This window comes from Trachypithecus francoisi, unplaced genomic scaffold (assembly GCF_009764315.1).
Source record: "Trachypithecus francoisi isolate TF-2019V2 unplaced genomic scaffold, Tfra_2.0 Contig00057_ERROPOS647011, whole genome shotgun sequence".
Classification (NCBI taxonomy): domain Eukaryota; kingdom Metazoa; phylum Chordata; class Mammalia; order Primates; family Cercopithecidae; genus Trachypithecus; species Trachypithecus francoisi.
In genome coordinates this window covers 548,694-563,421 of record NW_022680466.1, presented here as the reverse complement: position 1 = coordinate 563,421, position 14,728 = coordinate 548,694, and the positions used below count along the sequence as shown (strand labels likewise).

Genomic DNA, 14,728 nt, shown 5'->3' with positions numbered 1-14,728 from the left:
CTAAAAGGAAAGAATCCAGATGGGACTGAAATCAGAATCAAAGTTGAAGTTTCCACCATTCGGATTTTTCTGGCATATTTGTTGCCTTAATGAGATTTTTAAAAAATTTATGTTAATACATCAGGGAAGAGAAGCATAATCCACCAGCCCTGTTCTATTGGATTTACATACCAATTTCCCATCTTGAAATAGAATTAGGTGACTTAGTTAGACGCACTAGGCCTGGTAGTCAACATGTGGTGTTCCATGTGGTTCTGTGTCTAGCTTTTGGTGTCACTTTCAGATAATAAGTACAAAAGAGTTGATCTGTTGATAATCCCTTTTAAACCCATTGATTATTAATAACTTTAAATAACTAAAAACAAAAATTAATTTTTAGCCAACATGTAAGTTGAACCCTGAATTTGTTAGGGGGGGAAAAAAGTACTTTTACTGTATGGTTTCAGTGTGTGTTTATAAAGGGCTTTTTTTTTTTTTTTTGGGAGAGGGAGTCTTGCTCTGTTTCACAGGCTGGAGAGCAGTAGCTTGTGATCTTGGCCCACGGCAGCCTCCACCTCCTGGGTTCAAGCAGGTCTCCTGCCTCAGCCTCCCATGTAGCTGGGATTACAGGCGTGCCCCACCATGCCTGGCTAATTTTTGTATTTTTCGTAGAGATGGGGTTTCACCATCGATTTCACCAATGAGAAATCTTAAAATTGCTGAGTCTCACACACACAGAAACACTCACAAGTACTCACTACGTAGCTCAAAAGCAGTGTGAAACAAACACAGGAATGATGTATATTCTTTAGAGCCAACAGAGCATTTTAAATTCTCTGTGGTAATAGTGTAACTGTGTAAAAAGAACTATTAAAGTATAAGTTCATAGCTAATGAAATATTTGTATACAACATATATTTCTTATGTAAACCAATACTAGCACATAACTGGTTAACATTAAGATGTACTATTCATGTGGTGTCACAAAAGCAAATATTGATACTGCATTTAGGTAACCAAAAAGTAATTCATCGTGTAACATTTTAATGAATTTTTGTATAGCACATGCAGTCAAAGCCACTTTTACCAATAAAAAGTTTATAAAAGCAGGGAGCAAAATATGAGTTGAAAAGAATTCCCATGCAGGTGATAACTACAGTACATACAGTGCATATTTGTGTATGGACTGGGATAAAGCACACAGGAAAGTCAAATGTTCTAAGGCATTCTAGTGTCCTACTCAGACACATAGTTAAAACAGTTACTTCACTAATAGCACAGAAACAAGCAACAGGAATGAGTTGACTTATCAACGTTAGAATCCATGTGATTTTCTTCATTATTGATAATGACTGTATTAGGAACCAAGTCCTCATTGTATTTAAAGTATCATTCTACAGCCTTAGTCCTGTGTTCTTTCCTGCAGTCTGTACGGTATAACATTAAACATGTCCCTAATATTCAATCAGTGTCCCTTGTTTTAAGCTGTAAATTGTCAGAGTGATAAATTTACACTTTGAATGTTGAGGAGGAAGTCTATCTTTACCTCTGATAAGCTGAGTTTGTATGGCTTGTTTTTGTTAGGAACACAAGATGTGAAGCTCTTATTCTTGTGTTACTGTTTTGTGGTGCTCTGCTTTGCCACTGGAGTATAACTAGCTTACTCCAGACCTGTTAACTGTCCACCTCTCACATTTAATAACAGCTTAGCTTTCTGCTCATATTGCCAGTATTTTGAACACAAGATACTTTTTGGACACTTGGGTTGAGGTTTTCCATTTTTCTTTTTTCTTTTTTCTTTTTTTTTTTTTTGAGACGGAGTCTCGCTCTATCGCCCAGGCTGGAGTGCAGTGGCCGGATCTCAGCTCACTGCAAGCTCCGCCTCCCGGATTTACGCCATTCTCCTGCCTCAGCCTCCCGAGTAGCTGGGACTACAGGCGCCCGCCACCTCGCCCGGCTGGTTTTTTGTATTTTTTAGTAGAGACGGGGTTTCACCGTGTTAGCCAGGATGGTCTCGATCTCCTGACCTCGTGATCCACCCGTCTCGGCCTCCCAAAGTGCTGGGATTACAGGCTTGAGCCACCGCGCCCGGCCTAGGTTTTCCATTTTTCATTGGACATGATCAGAATTTGAGCAGCAGCATTATGGAAAAACAACATTGTAACAACTTTCTCCTGGAAATCACTTCCAGTTCTAAACCATCATATAACAGATACACTTATAAAATGAAACTTGTTCATAAATTGGAAATTGTTAGTATTCCTTAGTGCTGCCTTGCCTTTCTTTAATTAGTTTATTAACCATATTTTCCAAAACATATTATCAGGAGGCTTACTTTGTATTGTTATTTAGGTAAATACCCGTGTAGGGGACGTAAGTCTTTAATATCCAAGAAAAAGAGTATTTATCAAAGTTCTTGTGAACTAAAATGTTTTAAGTAATTTTCTTTTCCTTTTGTATTTTCAAACAAAGGAGCCGCGTGGTTCCTTAAACATTAGAATGCGAGGATGAAAAAGGTTTGAGGGGAGTTTATTGAGGAAAAGCAGTATGATTGACTGGTGTTGGGAAGAGCAGCTAAGGAGGCTGTCGTCGTTGTCCAGTGGTCATAGATGGGGACCTGGTGTGGTGGTAGCTTTAGGAATGAAAGGAATCTATAAAACCAACAGATTTTGCAGGATAGAAAGGTGGTAAGCCTTGAAGAGTAAGGAAAGCTGGGAATAAAATACGAGGGTTAACTAGTTTTGTCTCTTTGTGGGTAGAGGACATTTTTTTTATTCAAGAATGATCCCATAGGTTCTTATTGATCTCTTGGAGATCATTTCCTGGATTTGGGGTAGAGCTAGACCTACAGCCAACGTTGAAGCAGATAACTGTACTTTAAAAGTATCTTTTTATCTTGAAGTGATTCCATCAGAATTAGGAAACTGTAAAATGTCTTCTTTCTAAAAGAAGAGAAATAATTGATAATACTTTATCACAGTGGTTGATTTGAATGATTTATGTTTGGTCCATACAAAAGTTAAAATACCATTGCTGTCCTTGGTCTTAATTATTATGGTATGATTAAGTATTAATTTATGTCTTACCCTATTGTGGTCAGATTTGATAATTATTGACATTTTGTATTTTGTACCTATGGGAGACTGTGTTCAAGTTCACCTATAATTGCAAGTTTTAGTAGTGAGTGTGTGTATCCTGATGGGAAGTGGGACTGAGGGCAGTGTGACTGCTTCTGCTTTTTGAGAAAATAGTTTTGTGGTAGATGATGAAGTATTAGAGAATATAGTAGACACCATGTAACCCGTCTTAATATTTAAAGAATGTTAATGTCACATTTCTATCTTTCGTTTTTACATGAGAAAAACATTACATTAAAGGTAGAGCTAAAATCCAATTTCTCCATCCCCTTTCCAGAGACAATGAGCTTGATTGTAAATTTGTTGTATATCAGTTCTATGCATTTTAAAAATATATTCATCACTTATCTGTATTGGTAATAATCCTTATTGTTTGTTTATTATTTTTGTTTTCTTTTTTTTTTTTTTTTTTTGAAACGGAGTCTCGCTCTGCCGCCCAGACTGGAGTGCAGTGGCCGGATCTCAGCTCACTGCAAGCTCCGCCTCCCGGGTTCACGCCATTCTCCTGCCTCAGTGTCCCAAGTAGCTGGGACTACAGGCGCCCGCCACCTCGCCCAGCTAGTTTTTTGTATTCTTTTAGTAGAGACGAGGTTTCACCGTGTTAGCCAGGATGGTCTCGATCTCCTGACCTCGTGATCTGCCCGTCTCGACCTCCCAAAGTGCTGGGATTACAGGCTTGGGCCACCGCACCCGGCCTGTTATTTTTGTTTTCATACAGCTTTTGCATTTCCCATTGTTGAGATTAAGTCATGTTGATACATACAGTAAATAAATTGCTAGATAGTATTTCATCAAATTCCTTTACTACTTGTGTGTACTTAATCTCGTTTAGTTTTTTTTATAGTTGTTTCATTCAACATCATGTTCTGAGATTTAATCATGGTGACACATACAGGTGTAATTTTATTTTTATTAATATAGAACTATTAAATGAATAAATTATAGTTTATTTACCAATTTCAGCAGAATTGGAATATAATTAGTTTTTATCTATTACAGACTACTCCAGCGAACCTGTTTCCTCATGCAGAGGAAGGTGTAGTGTATGTTCTCAGAAACAGAGTTTCATGACTGGGCATAGTGGCTTGTGTCTGTGGGATACCAAAGGTCAGGAGTTTGAGAACAACCTGGATACCATAGCAAGACCCCATCTCTACAACACTTTTTATTAGAAATTAGCCAGTGTGGTAGGCTCAGTGGCTCACGTCTGTAATCCCAGCACTTTGGGAGGCTGAGGCGGGTGAATCACGAGTTCAGGAGATCGAGACTATCCTGGCTAACACAGTGAAATCCTGTCTCTACTAAAAATACAAAAATTAGCCAGGCGTGCTGGTGGGCGCCTGTAGTCAGAGTTATTCGGGAGGCTGAGGCAGGAGAATGACGTAAACCTGGGAGGCGGAGTTTGCTGTGAGCTGAGATTGCGCCACTGCACTCAAGCCTGGATAACAGAGCCAGGCTCCATCTCAAAAAAAAAAAAAAGCTAGGGCTGGGTGCCGCCTCATGCCTGTCTGTAGTCCCAGCACTTTGGTAGGTCGAAGTGGGCGGATCACCTGAGGTCAGGAGTTTGAGACCAGCCTGACCAACATGGAGAAACCCTGTCACTACTAAAAATACAAAATTAGCTGGGTGCGGTAGCGCATGCCTGTAATCCCAGCTACTCAGGAGGCTGAGGCAGGAGAATCGCTTGAACCCCAGAGGTGAAGGTTGTGGTGAGCCGAGATTGCGCCATTGCACTCCAGCCTGGACAACAAGAGCAAAACTCGGTCAAAAAAAAAAAAAAAAAAAAGCCAGGTATGGTAGTATGCTCCTGATCCCAGCTGCTTGGGAGACTGGGGTGGAAGGATAGCTTAAGCAAAGGAACTCTAGGTTACAGTGAGCTATGACTGCACCACCATAATCCAGCCTCAGTGAGAGTATGAGACACCCCCCCCGCCCCCCCACTCAGGAAAAGAAAAAAATTAAATACAATATCGTGATGGTTGAGTATGCACATTTTATACCTAACCAAGTATTTCTGAATTATTTTTCAAAAATGGTAGTTCCAGTTTTAACTGTTGCCAGCAGTGTATTAATTGTTCTTTTCCATTTTTCACCACCTGTTCGCTTTATCAGACTATGTGTTTTCCTATCCAGTTTTCAAACATCTTAATGTTTTACCTAATATTTATATTTTAACCAAATTTTAATGAGATGACACATTTTTATGTATTTATTATTTGCCTTTTATGTGAATTTCCTATTTCTATTAAGATTGTCTTTTTTTCTTTTAACCTGTTTCTGAGAGTTCTGTTACATATTCTGATGTTTAATGGTCAGTTATATGTGTTAGATATCTTCCACCAAAATGTAGTTTGCCTTTTAACTTTATTGGATTTTCTATTGTATGTTGAAAAGTGGGTGATACATTTGTGTCTTATCTAAGAAATGCTTCCTGCTCTAAATCCCAAAGATGTTCTTGTAAGTTTGGCTGTTCATGTTTAGCAATTTGAAATGCTAAAATTTTGTAATTATATCATGAAGGGAACTAATTTTACTTTTTCCTTCTAAAGAACTGGCCATTTTAGTACTATTTATTGAATAGTTTAATCTTTTCCCCACTGAACTGATTTTTAAAAATTACTCTTTTTTGTATCTAGTTCTACGTTTTGAGGCTCTGTATAGTTTTGCAGCACATCTGGCTATCTGGTAATGTGAATTTGCATCATGCCTTCTTCCCAATTTCTTGCTGTTGGTCCTGTATTCCATGTGAACTTTTGGATCTGTTTCTCAACTTTCATTAAAAATACTATAGGCAATTTGATTGGAATTTCTTTGAATTTATAGATGTTCATGAGAATCACCATCCTAAAAAAATGTATCCTACCATTTGTATAGATCGTTATGCTTTCAGGCATTATTTTCTCTATAAAGATATTTAATGTATCATTAGTTTTGTTGGTGTTATGAATGGTACTGAAAAAGTGATTATTTTCTACTTTATTAGTTTTTAAATATTCTTTACTGAACACTTTTGCCGATTTCTTTATTAGTTTTGATAATTCTTAGTGTCAGTTGAATTTCCTGTATGGATTATTCTTAATATGTATTTTATTTTGACAGGGACAGTACTTTTATCTCCAAAGAAATCAGTGGGATTTCAGAGAAACTGTGCCACAGGATCAGGATGCTAGAAGGCAGTTCCACTCAATTTGGGAAATAACCTATTTGGAAGCTTATATCCATGTGCATCCTGAGGAGTGGGGGGTGTCTGTCCCTGTCTGTCTTGGGTTTTTCTTGACGCTAGAGTTAGTCTCTGCAAGGGACTTTAGAAGTTAAATTCCACCCCCCCACCCCACCCCACCCCCCAATCTGATATAGATATTACTGTTGCTCTTGGATTTCACTCAGTTTATTTCCTTTTAGGAGACGCAGGTCAGAATGGAGATGGGCTGCAGACCGGGCAGCTATTGTCAGCCGCTGGAACTGGCTTCAGGCTCATGTTTCTGACTTGGAATATCGAATTCGTCAGCAAACAGACATTTACAAACAGATACGTGCTAATAAGGTAAGGGATAAGTATCTGGTGTTTTTAAATGGAGCCAAAAACTATCAATATTACTTTTCTCTCATCCCCTCCCACCTCATAACCCCCATCTTAACTATTGCAAAGTAAATGGTTTAATGACCTGATATAGTGGTTTAATTTGTTTAAGAACCTGATGTAGCTGTGCGTGGTGGCTCACTCCTGTGAGCCCAGCACTTTTGGAGGCCAAGGCAGGAGGATCATTTGAGCTCAGGAGTTCGAGGCCAGCCCAGGCAACATAGGGAGACCTTGTCTTTACAAAAAATACAAAAAATTAGCTGAGTATGATGGCATGTGCTTGTAGTCCCAGCTACTTAGGAGGCTGAAGTGGGAGGATCGCTTGAGCCCATGAAGTGGAGGTTGCAGTGAGCCAAGATTGTGCCCCCATACTCCAGCCTGGGCAGCTAAGACCCTGTCTCATAAAAAGGAAAACACAATTAGAATATAATGGTTAATTGAACATGTATTTAGAACAAAATAGTGTGAGTATCTGAGTTAATAGGAAACAAAACAGACTGAATAATGCAAGCCATTGATGTAACTGTCATATTTGTTAGATTTGTGGGAAAGTACCTATTATGTATCAGCAGTGTTCTCCATAGTAGGGTCAAAATAGTGAACAAAAATCCTGCCTTCATGAAGCTTACATCCTTGCAAAGTATTTTTTATATTAGCTTGGTATGACTGAGCTCTATCTTTATCTAGACCCACATCTAGAAAGTCTATTGCTGCTAAAACTAAGAGTCAAAATGCCTTGACCTTAGTACTAGACAAAGCCTTAAGAAAATGGCTTTACTGTGAACAGTATCCATTAAATTAATTAGTAGGCCAAAAGTTAAAGGTTGATCAACTGATAGATAAAATGAACAAAATGATAAGGGTTTGAAGTGAAAGTTCTGTGGGCTACCTAATCATTTGAACTTTTATTCTAAAAATTTCACTGCAGACTTCTAGCTTCTTTCCAGATTGGAGATACGTATATGTATATGTATATGTATATGTATATGTATATGTATATGTATTTGTGTGTGTATATTCCACCCTCCCAAAAAAAAAGTTCAATAGAGCATACTTTGAGCATACAGTCCAGAGGGCTCACTTTTTTATTCTTTTTGATTTGTTCCCTTAGGGTAGCATACAAATTAAATCCTGATTTACTTATTTAAAAATTAGCTAGAACAAAACTAATAAACATTCTAGATTTGGTGAATATTTTGCTTTCCCAACTCTTCACAAAGGAAATTTTAAAGTGAGATTTGTAGAATATGAACTGGAATGGTGACTAAGAATAACGAGGAGGTGACTGGATATGCCTATGCTGAGGAGAAAAACACAGTCTTTCTGTATCAGGGACACCTCTTCAGTGTCTGTTTCTAGGTTTTTATAGCCAGTAGTTAAGTGGGAATTTCTATATTTGAGAACTAGAGTCTCTTAGTAACAACTGAGATTAGTACAATAGTAGTCATAAGTGTTGCTTCATCTTTTTATATACATTCATAAATATATATGTGGGTTTATATATGTGTATGTGTTGTGTTATTTTAGCTGCCTGTTATAAAACTGCCACATTTCATAGAACTTAAGATGCTATTGATTGTAAGATGTACCATTATTTTAAGTACAACAAAGAAATTATTTCAGTTAAACTAGGGCATAACAGCAATTGTAAAATGCATCTTGATTTAAAAGTTGTTGACATGTGGGGAAAGTACTTCTTAGAACTGATGAAATACTGTGTATCAATTCTCAGGAAATTTTGAAATTACACGGAAGTATAAAAGACACCCCCCCCGCCCCAAAACAAAATCAAAAAACACAACAGCTCAAAATTATCTCACTACCAACATTATGGTACATTTTCCTAGCACGTAAGTAATTCGTTCAAACACAGTCAGGTTACGTATGTGCCCTGAATATTTCCCAGTTGGTTTTTGGAAAACATTTTTATTGGCTGCATGCTTTTGCCTTTCCTTGTTGACTTTAAGTTACGCTTATGATTAAAATTAAGTATGCCATGACAGATATCTTTATGTTAGTCAAAGATATAAATGCTCTTTTATGTTCTTAATGCATACTTTAGAGAAGTATTTTGGCAGTGTCAGTTTATAGTCTCACTAGTTGTCAGTTTATAGTCTCACTAGTTGTGTATAAGAAGATACCTCAGCTGAGCGCGGTGGCTCACGCCTGTAATCCCAGCTCTGTGAGAGGCCGAGGCGGGCAGATCACGAAGTCAGGAGATCGAGACCATCCTGGCGAACACGGTGAAACCCCATCTCTACTGAAAATACAAAAAAATGAGCTGGACGTGGTGGCAGGCGCCTGTAGTCCCAGCTTCTAGGGAGGCTGAGGCAGGAGAATGGCGTTAATCTGGGAGGTGGTGGAGATCGTGCCACTGCCCTCCAGCCTGGGCGACAGAGCAAGACTGAAAAAAAAAAAAAAAGAAGAAGAAGAAGATACCTCATTTGTTTTTGGCAGGGTCAGTTTATAGTCTCACTAGTTGTGTATAAGAAGATACTCACCTCATTTGTTTCATGCTTTATTCTTCAGCTCATCACTCAGAAGCAATGACAGAGCAGTTTTCAGAAACTTTCAAAATATCTGAAAAGTATTTCTAAATATCTGGAAAATAATCTGGAGTTTTGTGTATACCGTCACACGTTGCTTAATGAAAGGGAAACTGAGAAATGTGTTGTTAGGTGATTTCATTGGTGTGTGAACATCATAGAGTGCACTTAAATATAAGCTGAGGGCTGGGCGCGGTGGCTCATGCCTGTAATCTCAGCACTTTGTGGGAGGCAAGGAGTGGGAGGCCAAGATGGGTGGATCACCTGAGGTCAGGAGTTCGAGACTAGCCTGGCTAACATGGTGAAACCCCTGTCTCTATTAAAAATACAAAAAAAATTAGCCAGGTGTGGTGTCAGGTGCCTGTAACCCCAGCTATTCGGTAGGCTGAGACAGGAGAATCACTTGAATCCAGGAGATGGAGGGTCCAGTGAGCTGAGATCGCAACACTGCACTCCAGCCTGGGCAAGGCAGAGTGAGTCTCCATCTCACATACGTACGTACGTACGTACATACATACTTACATACATACATACAAGCTGAGGTGGTATGACCTACTATACACTTAGACAATATGGTATAGCCTATTGCTTCTAGGCTATAAACCAGTACATCATGCTACTATACTGAATACTGTAGGCAATTAGTGGTAAAGATTTATGTATTTCAACATATCTAAACATAGAAAAAATACAGTAAAAATATACTAGAAAAGATAAAAATGATACACCTGTATAGGGCACTCAAACCATGAATGGAGCTTGCAGGACTGCAAGTTGCTCTGGGTGAGTCAGTGGGTGAAAGGTGACTGAATGTGAAAGGCCTAGGACATGACTGTACATTACTATAAACTTTATAAACACTGTACACCGAGGCTACACTACATTTATTCTAAAGATTTTTTTCAGTAATAAATTAACCTTAGCTTACTGTAACTTTTTGCTGTATAAACTTTTAAGTTTTTAAAACTTTTTGAGTCTTTTGTAATAACACTTAGCCTAAAACACAAACACCTTGTCATTGTACAAAAATATCTTCTTCACACCTTATTCTACAAGGTTTTTTCTATCGTTAAAAAGTTTTCATTTTAAAATGAAAAGTTTTATTTTTTAAACTGTTTTGCTAAAAACTAAGACAGAAACACACACATGAACATAGGCCCACACAGGGTCAGGTTTGTCGATACTACTGTCTTCCACCTTCACATCTTGTTCCACTGTTAGGTCTTCAGGGCCAGCAACACACATGGAGCTTTCATTGCCTGTGACAGTGCCAACAGAAGGACCTGCCGGAGGCTGTTTCACAGTTCACTTTTTTTAATGAGTAGAAGTACACTCTGACGATTAAAAGTGTAGTATAGTAAATACATAACACTTTTTATTATAAGAAATAAGTGTTTTTAACAGTAACAGTTTTTTATTATCAACTATTATATTCTTACTGTACATAATTGTATGTGGTATACTTTTAATAGCAGCACTGTAGGTTTCTTTACACCAGCATCACCACAAACACATGAGTAGTGCTTTGTGCTATGACAGGAATTCTTCAGCTCTGTTAAAATGTTGTTAAGACCATCATTGTATATGTGGTCTGTCATTGACCATAATGTTATTTGGCACATGAATATATGTTGATTATCCAAGAGTTTCATCATTCAAAGCAAATTGTATTAAGCACCGTACTTGGACTTGGTAAATTTTTGCTTCGAGTTGTGACTTTGCTACCAGATGCTTACATGAACCTTGAGAAGAAAAGTCACTTAACATTTCTGAGCTTCAGTTTCTTGGTCTGTAAAATACAACATCATAGATAATCTTTTACTTCTTTGTTTGCAGTCTAAATATGCGGTGTCTGTTACAGAGTTCTGATAGGAAGAATAACACTGGGTTGATAGTTCAGTAAGTAATGCATCAAGAAAACTCACAGCGTTACCTGTTGTATTTATACATTTATTTTTCAACAAATGGATTAGTTTCCTAGACTGTCGTAACAAACTATCACAAATCGGATATTGGCTTAAATCGGAAATTTGTTCTCTTACCGTTCTGGAGGCCAGAAGTCTGAAATCATGGTGTCAGCAGGGCCATGCTCTCTCTGGAGGCTCTAGTGAAGAATCCTTCCTTGTCTTTTTCCAGTTTATGATGTTGTGCTAGTCCTTGGTGTTCTTGGCCTATAGCTACATCACTCCAGTTACTGCCTCCATCTTCACATGACTGTCTTTTTCTTTGCATCTGTGTCCAGATTTCCATGTTAGGAGGACACCAGGCATATTGAATTTAAGGCCCACACTAAAGGTCTCATAACTTGATTACAACTGCAAAGACCCTTTTTCCAAATAAGGTACTATTCACAGGTTCTGGGTGAACATAAATTTGGAAGAGACAATATTCAACTTGCTCTAACAAGCCATGGAATTTTCCCCCAATGATATATTCACATGCATTTAGTCTTTGTGTAACACTGTAATTAACAGAAGTTTTTGAGCACTTGTGATATATCAGGCACTGTGCTAAGCATTTTACACTCATTCATGATTTTCAAGATAAACAATGGAAGGTCAGTCAAGTAGTTTGTTCATTGTTACACATCCAAGTGAGTGCAGAGCTGAGATTTGAGTATCAGGCTGCAGAGCTGTTGCTCAAGTTAGTAATCACTTTAAGTGCTTGAGGTTTTTTTTTTTAAGTTACTGAAATGGCAGAAATTTTTTCCTATTTGTTTTGGTTAAGTGGGTTGGTGTTCACGTTTTCCACGCTTCACGAAGATTTGCCAGAGCTGCCTGGGTTGTACAGGCCTTTTTTTTTTTTTTTTTTTTTTTTTTTTTGAGATGAACCTAGGTGATAGGTTGAATCTTGGTGATAGGCTGTTGAGTTGTAATTTGTCTTTCGGTGGGAGATTGGAAGGATGGTGGGGCTTTTCTTTTTCTTTTTAAGGATTTACTTTGTTGCTTGTTAACATTAATTTTATTTAAGTGGCGTATTACCAAAAAAAAAAAAAGTATTTGTGACTACTGCTAGGTGATTCTAGGATGCAGACACCAGTTTCTGTTCTGTCAGAAGGTAGGTATTACCTTCCAAGCTGTGGAGTAGAGTCCCTTTTGGGAATAATGTTACTCTCTGGAGAAAGAATACAATTTCTGGGAACTCTTCTGTACTCTTCTCCATGCTTTTGTGCTCTTTTAATTTTCATAGTTTGTCAGCTTGTTTTTTAAAAAGAAACTCTTCCATGCTTTAGAAGGGGAAAGGAAAACAATATATGTACCTCGAGTATATACTAATTAAAGGTTTACTCATGTATGTTTGTTTAATGATCAGAGTAAATCTTCAGAAGCTTGTAAAAGGCAGAGCTAAATTTAAACTCAGGACTTTTTATCTGATTCAAAAGCATTTTTTTTCCCTAACATATTTTGCTGTTTTGTCCTTTTCATCATTTCACTGAAACATATTTATTGAAATTTCACACCTGATAAATAAGGGGAAAGAATAGGGACTAAGCAGGTTTTAAGAGGCAGGGTCTTGCTCTGTTGCCCAGGCTGAGGTGCAGTGGCCAGATCATATAGTTCACTGTAACCTGAAACTCTTGGGCTCAAGCTATCCTTCTACCTTAGCCTTGCAAGTACAAGTAGCTGGGACCATAGGCGAGTCCCACCATGCCTGGCTAATTATTAAAGGTTTGTTTTTTTTTTTTTTTTTTTTAAAAAGGATGGGGTCTCGCTATGTTATCCAGGTGTTCTCAAACTCTTGACCTCAAGTGATCCTCCTTGCCTTGGTCTCCCAGAAGCACTAGCTTGACTCTTACGTTGTTTTTTTAAAATCCCCTCTTCTGACTACTCTTTGAGATTGCACAGCTGTAGCTGAGGATGGAAATGTTAAGAGGATGGAAGGTGGAAGAGTATTGAAACTTTTGAATAGGGAAAGAGCTGAATGGGAACTGCAGAAGCTTAAAACACCTTTCTCTTCAAAATTTTCGTAAAGCTCTTGAGGTTCTCATCTTAACAGGGTTTTTAAAGCATTGTAGACAACTTATCTTTTCCAGGTAGCCCAGGGTTATTCTTGTGGAACTGGTCTGCGGTGGGGTCACTGGTTTTATCTTGAGATGCATAGGGAAGATTGACCTGATAGAGTGATGTAAGGAAGTATGTGAAATTGCCTGTTAGCTGTATTGCAAATACAGTTAAGAGAGGATCCATCCACAGAGGAGTCATTTAGGAGGTATTAAGGCTGCATGTAACTGTGACCCATTCCAATTCCTTTGGTCCTTGTGTAAAGCAGAAGCTTGCTTCAGCCTTGGAGTTTTCTAGGCCTGTGCAGTCTAAGCATGATCCTGGCTCTGGCTCGGGACATGGTGAAGGAAAAGGAGACTCTTGACCTTTTTCTTCAGCTTCTGTAGGTTGCTATTTCGTAGTACAGTGGCCCTAAGTTCATTGTCCCCAGGCTAATGCCACAGCTATTCAACACTGACCCAGTTTAAACCTGGATTGTTAGGGAAGCCCACGTTGGGGGAGCCATGAGAGGTGTGGAGTCGAACGTTATGAAGTTTTCTCAGCTAATGCTAACCTTTCTTTTCATGGTTATTAAACATGAGTAAACTTTATCCCAAATAAATGTCATTGTGGCATAATGAAACATTTTATACAGAAAAGGGCAAAGTCATTGAGTGTATAATTAATGAATAAGTATAGCTCAAAATATATTAAGTATATTTGGGGGATGGTTAAGTAATTATGTAGGCCTCCTCTGTGAAGCCTCACTTTCATCAGTCTCTTCAGTTAGGTTCTTTTCTGCTTTGACATCATCTTCTCTCAACTTCTGTTACAGTACTGTCGTAATACTTTGTCTGCCTGTCCAAAGCTAGATGAACATAAACTCCTTATGGTAGAATCTGTTTTTATTTTATTACTGTGTTTTCACACTACCTTGCACATGGTAGCCACTCAATAGATGCTACCTGCATGAATGACTCTTACCTACTTGGATGCTTTTTATTTGTTCAGCCTCTTTAGCTGTTTTCATCCTTTTTAGTATGAGGTACAGTATTAAATTAGAGGATCCAGTGTTTGGTTTTGAACACCATAGTGAACTTACATATGTTGGGGGCAGTGGACAGTGTACGGATGACTGTTGGTTGCATCATTGTAACACTTGAGCACATATTTTCAAAAATAGGTTTAATTAAAACTACTGTGTATTCAGATGTCCTCTGAACAAATTAAGAGGAGTTCCATTCTTCTGGTTGTGGAAGCTAGAAACCTTGGCAGTGTCTCTATTTTCCCTCCTATCTTGTAAGCACATTGGCATAGCTGGTTGATTCTTTCTTCAAGTAAACATTCAAGCAGGGCATAGTGGCTCATGCCTGCAACCCGGCACTTCGGGAGGCCAGGGAGGGTAGATCTCTTGGCCCCAAGAGTTTGCAACCAGCCTGGGCAACATGGTGAAACCCCGTCTCTACTAAAAATATAAAAAACTAGCCAGGCGTGGTGGCATGCGCC

General features: G+C 38.4%; 1 protein-coding gene across 2 annotated transcripts in view; it reads left to right on the top strand.

The window, feature by feature from the left end:
* The window catches only part of KANSL1 (KAT8 regulatory NSL complex subunit 1), a 155,708-nt gene that overhangs the window by 82,329 nt on the left and 58,651 nt on the right, over nt 1-14,728 (top strand). For both annotated transcript variants that reach the window (XM_033219889.1, XM_033219855.1), the window contains exon 2: nt 6,519-6,660. In XM_033219889.1, coding sequence (XP_033075780.1) covers nt 6,519-6,660 — 142 coding nt within the window. The remainder of the gene's footprint in view (nt 1-6,518; nt 6,661-14,728) is intronic.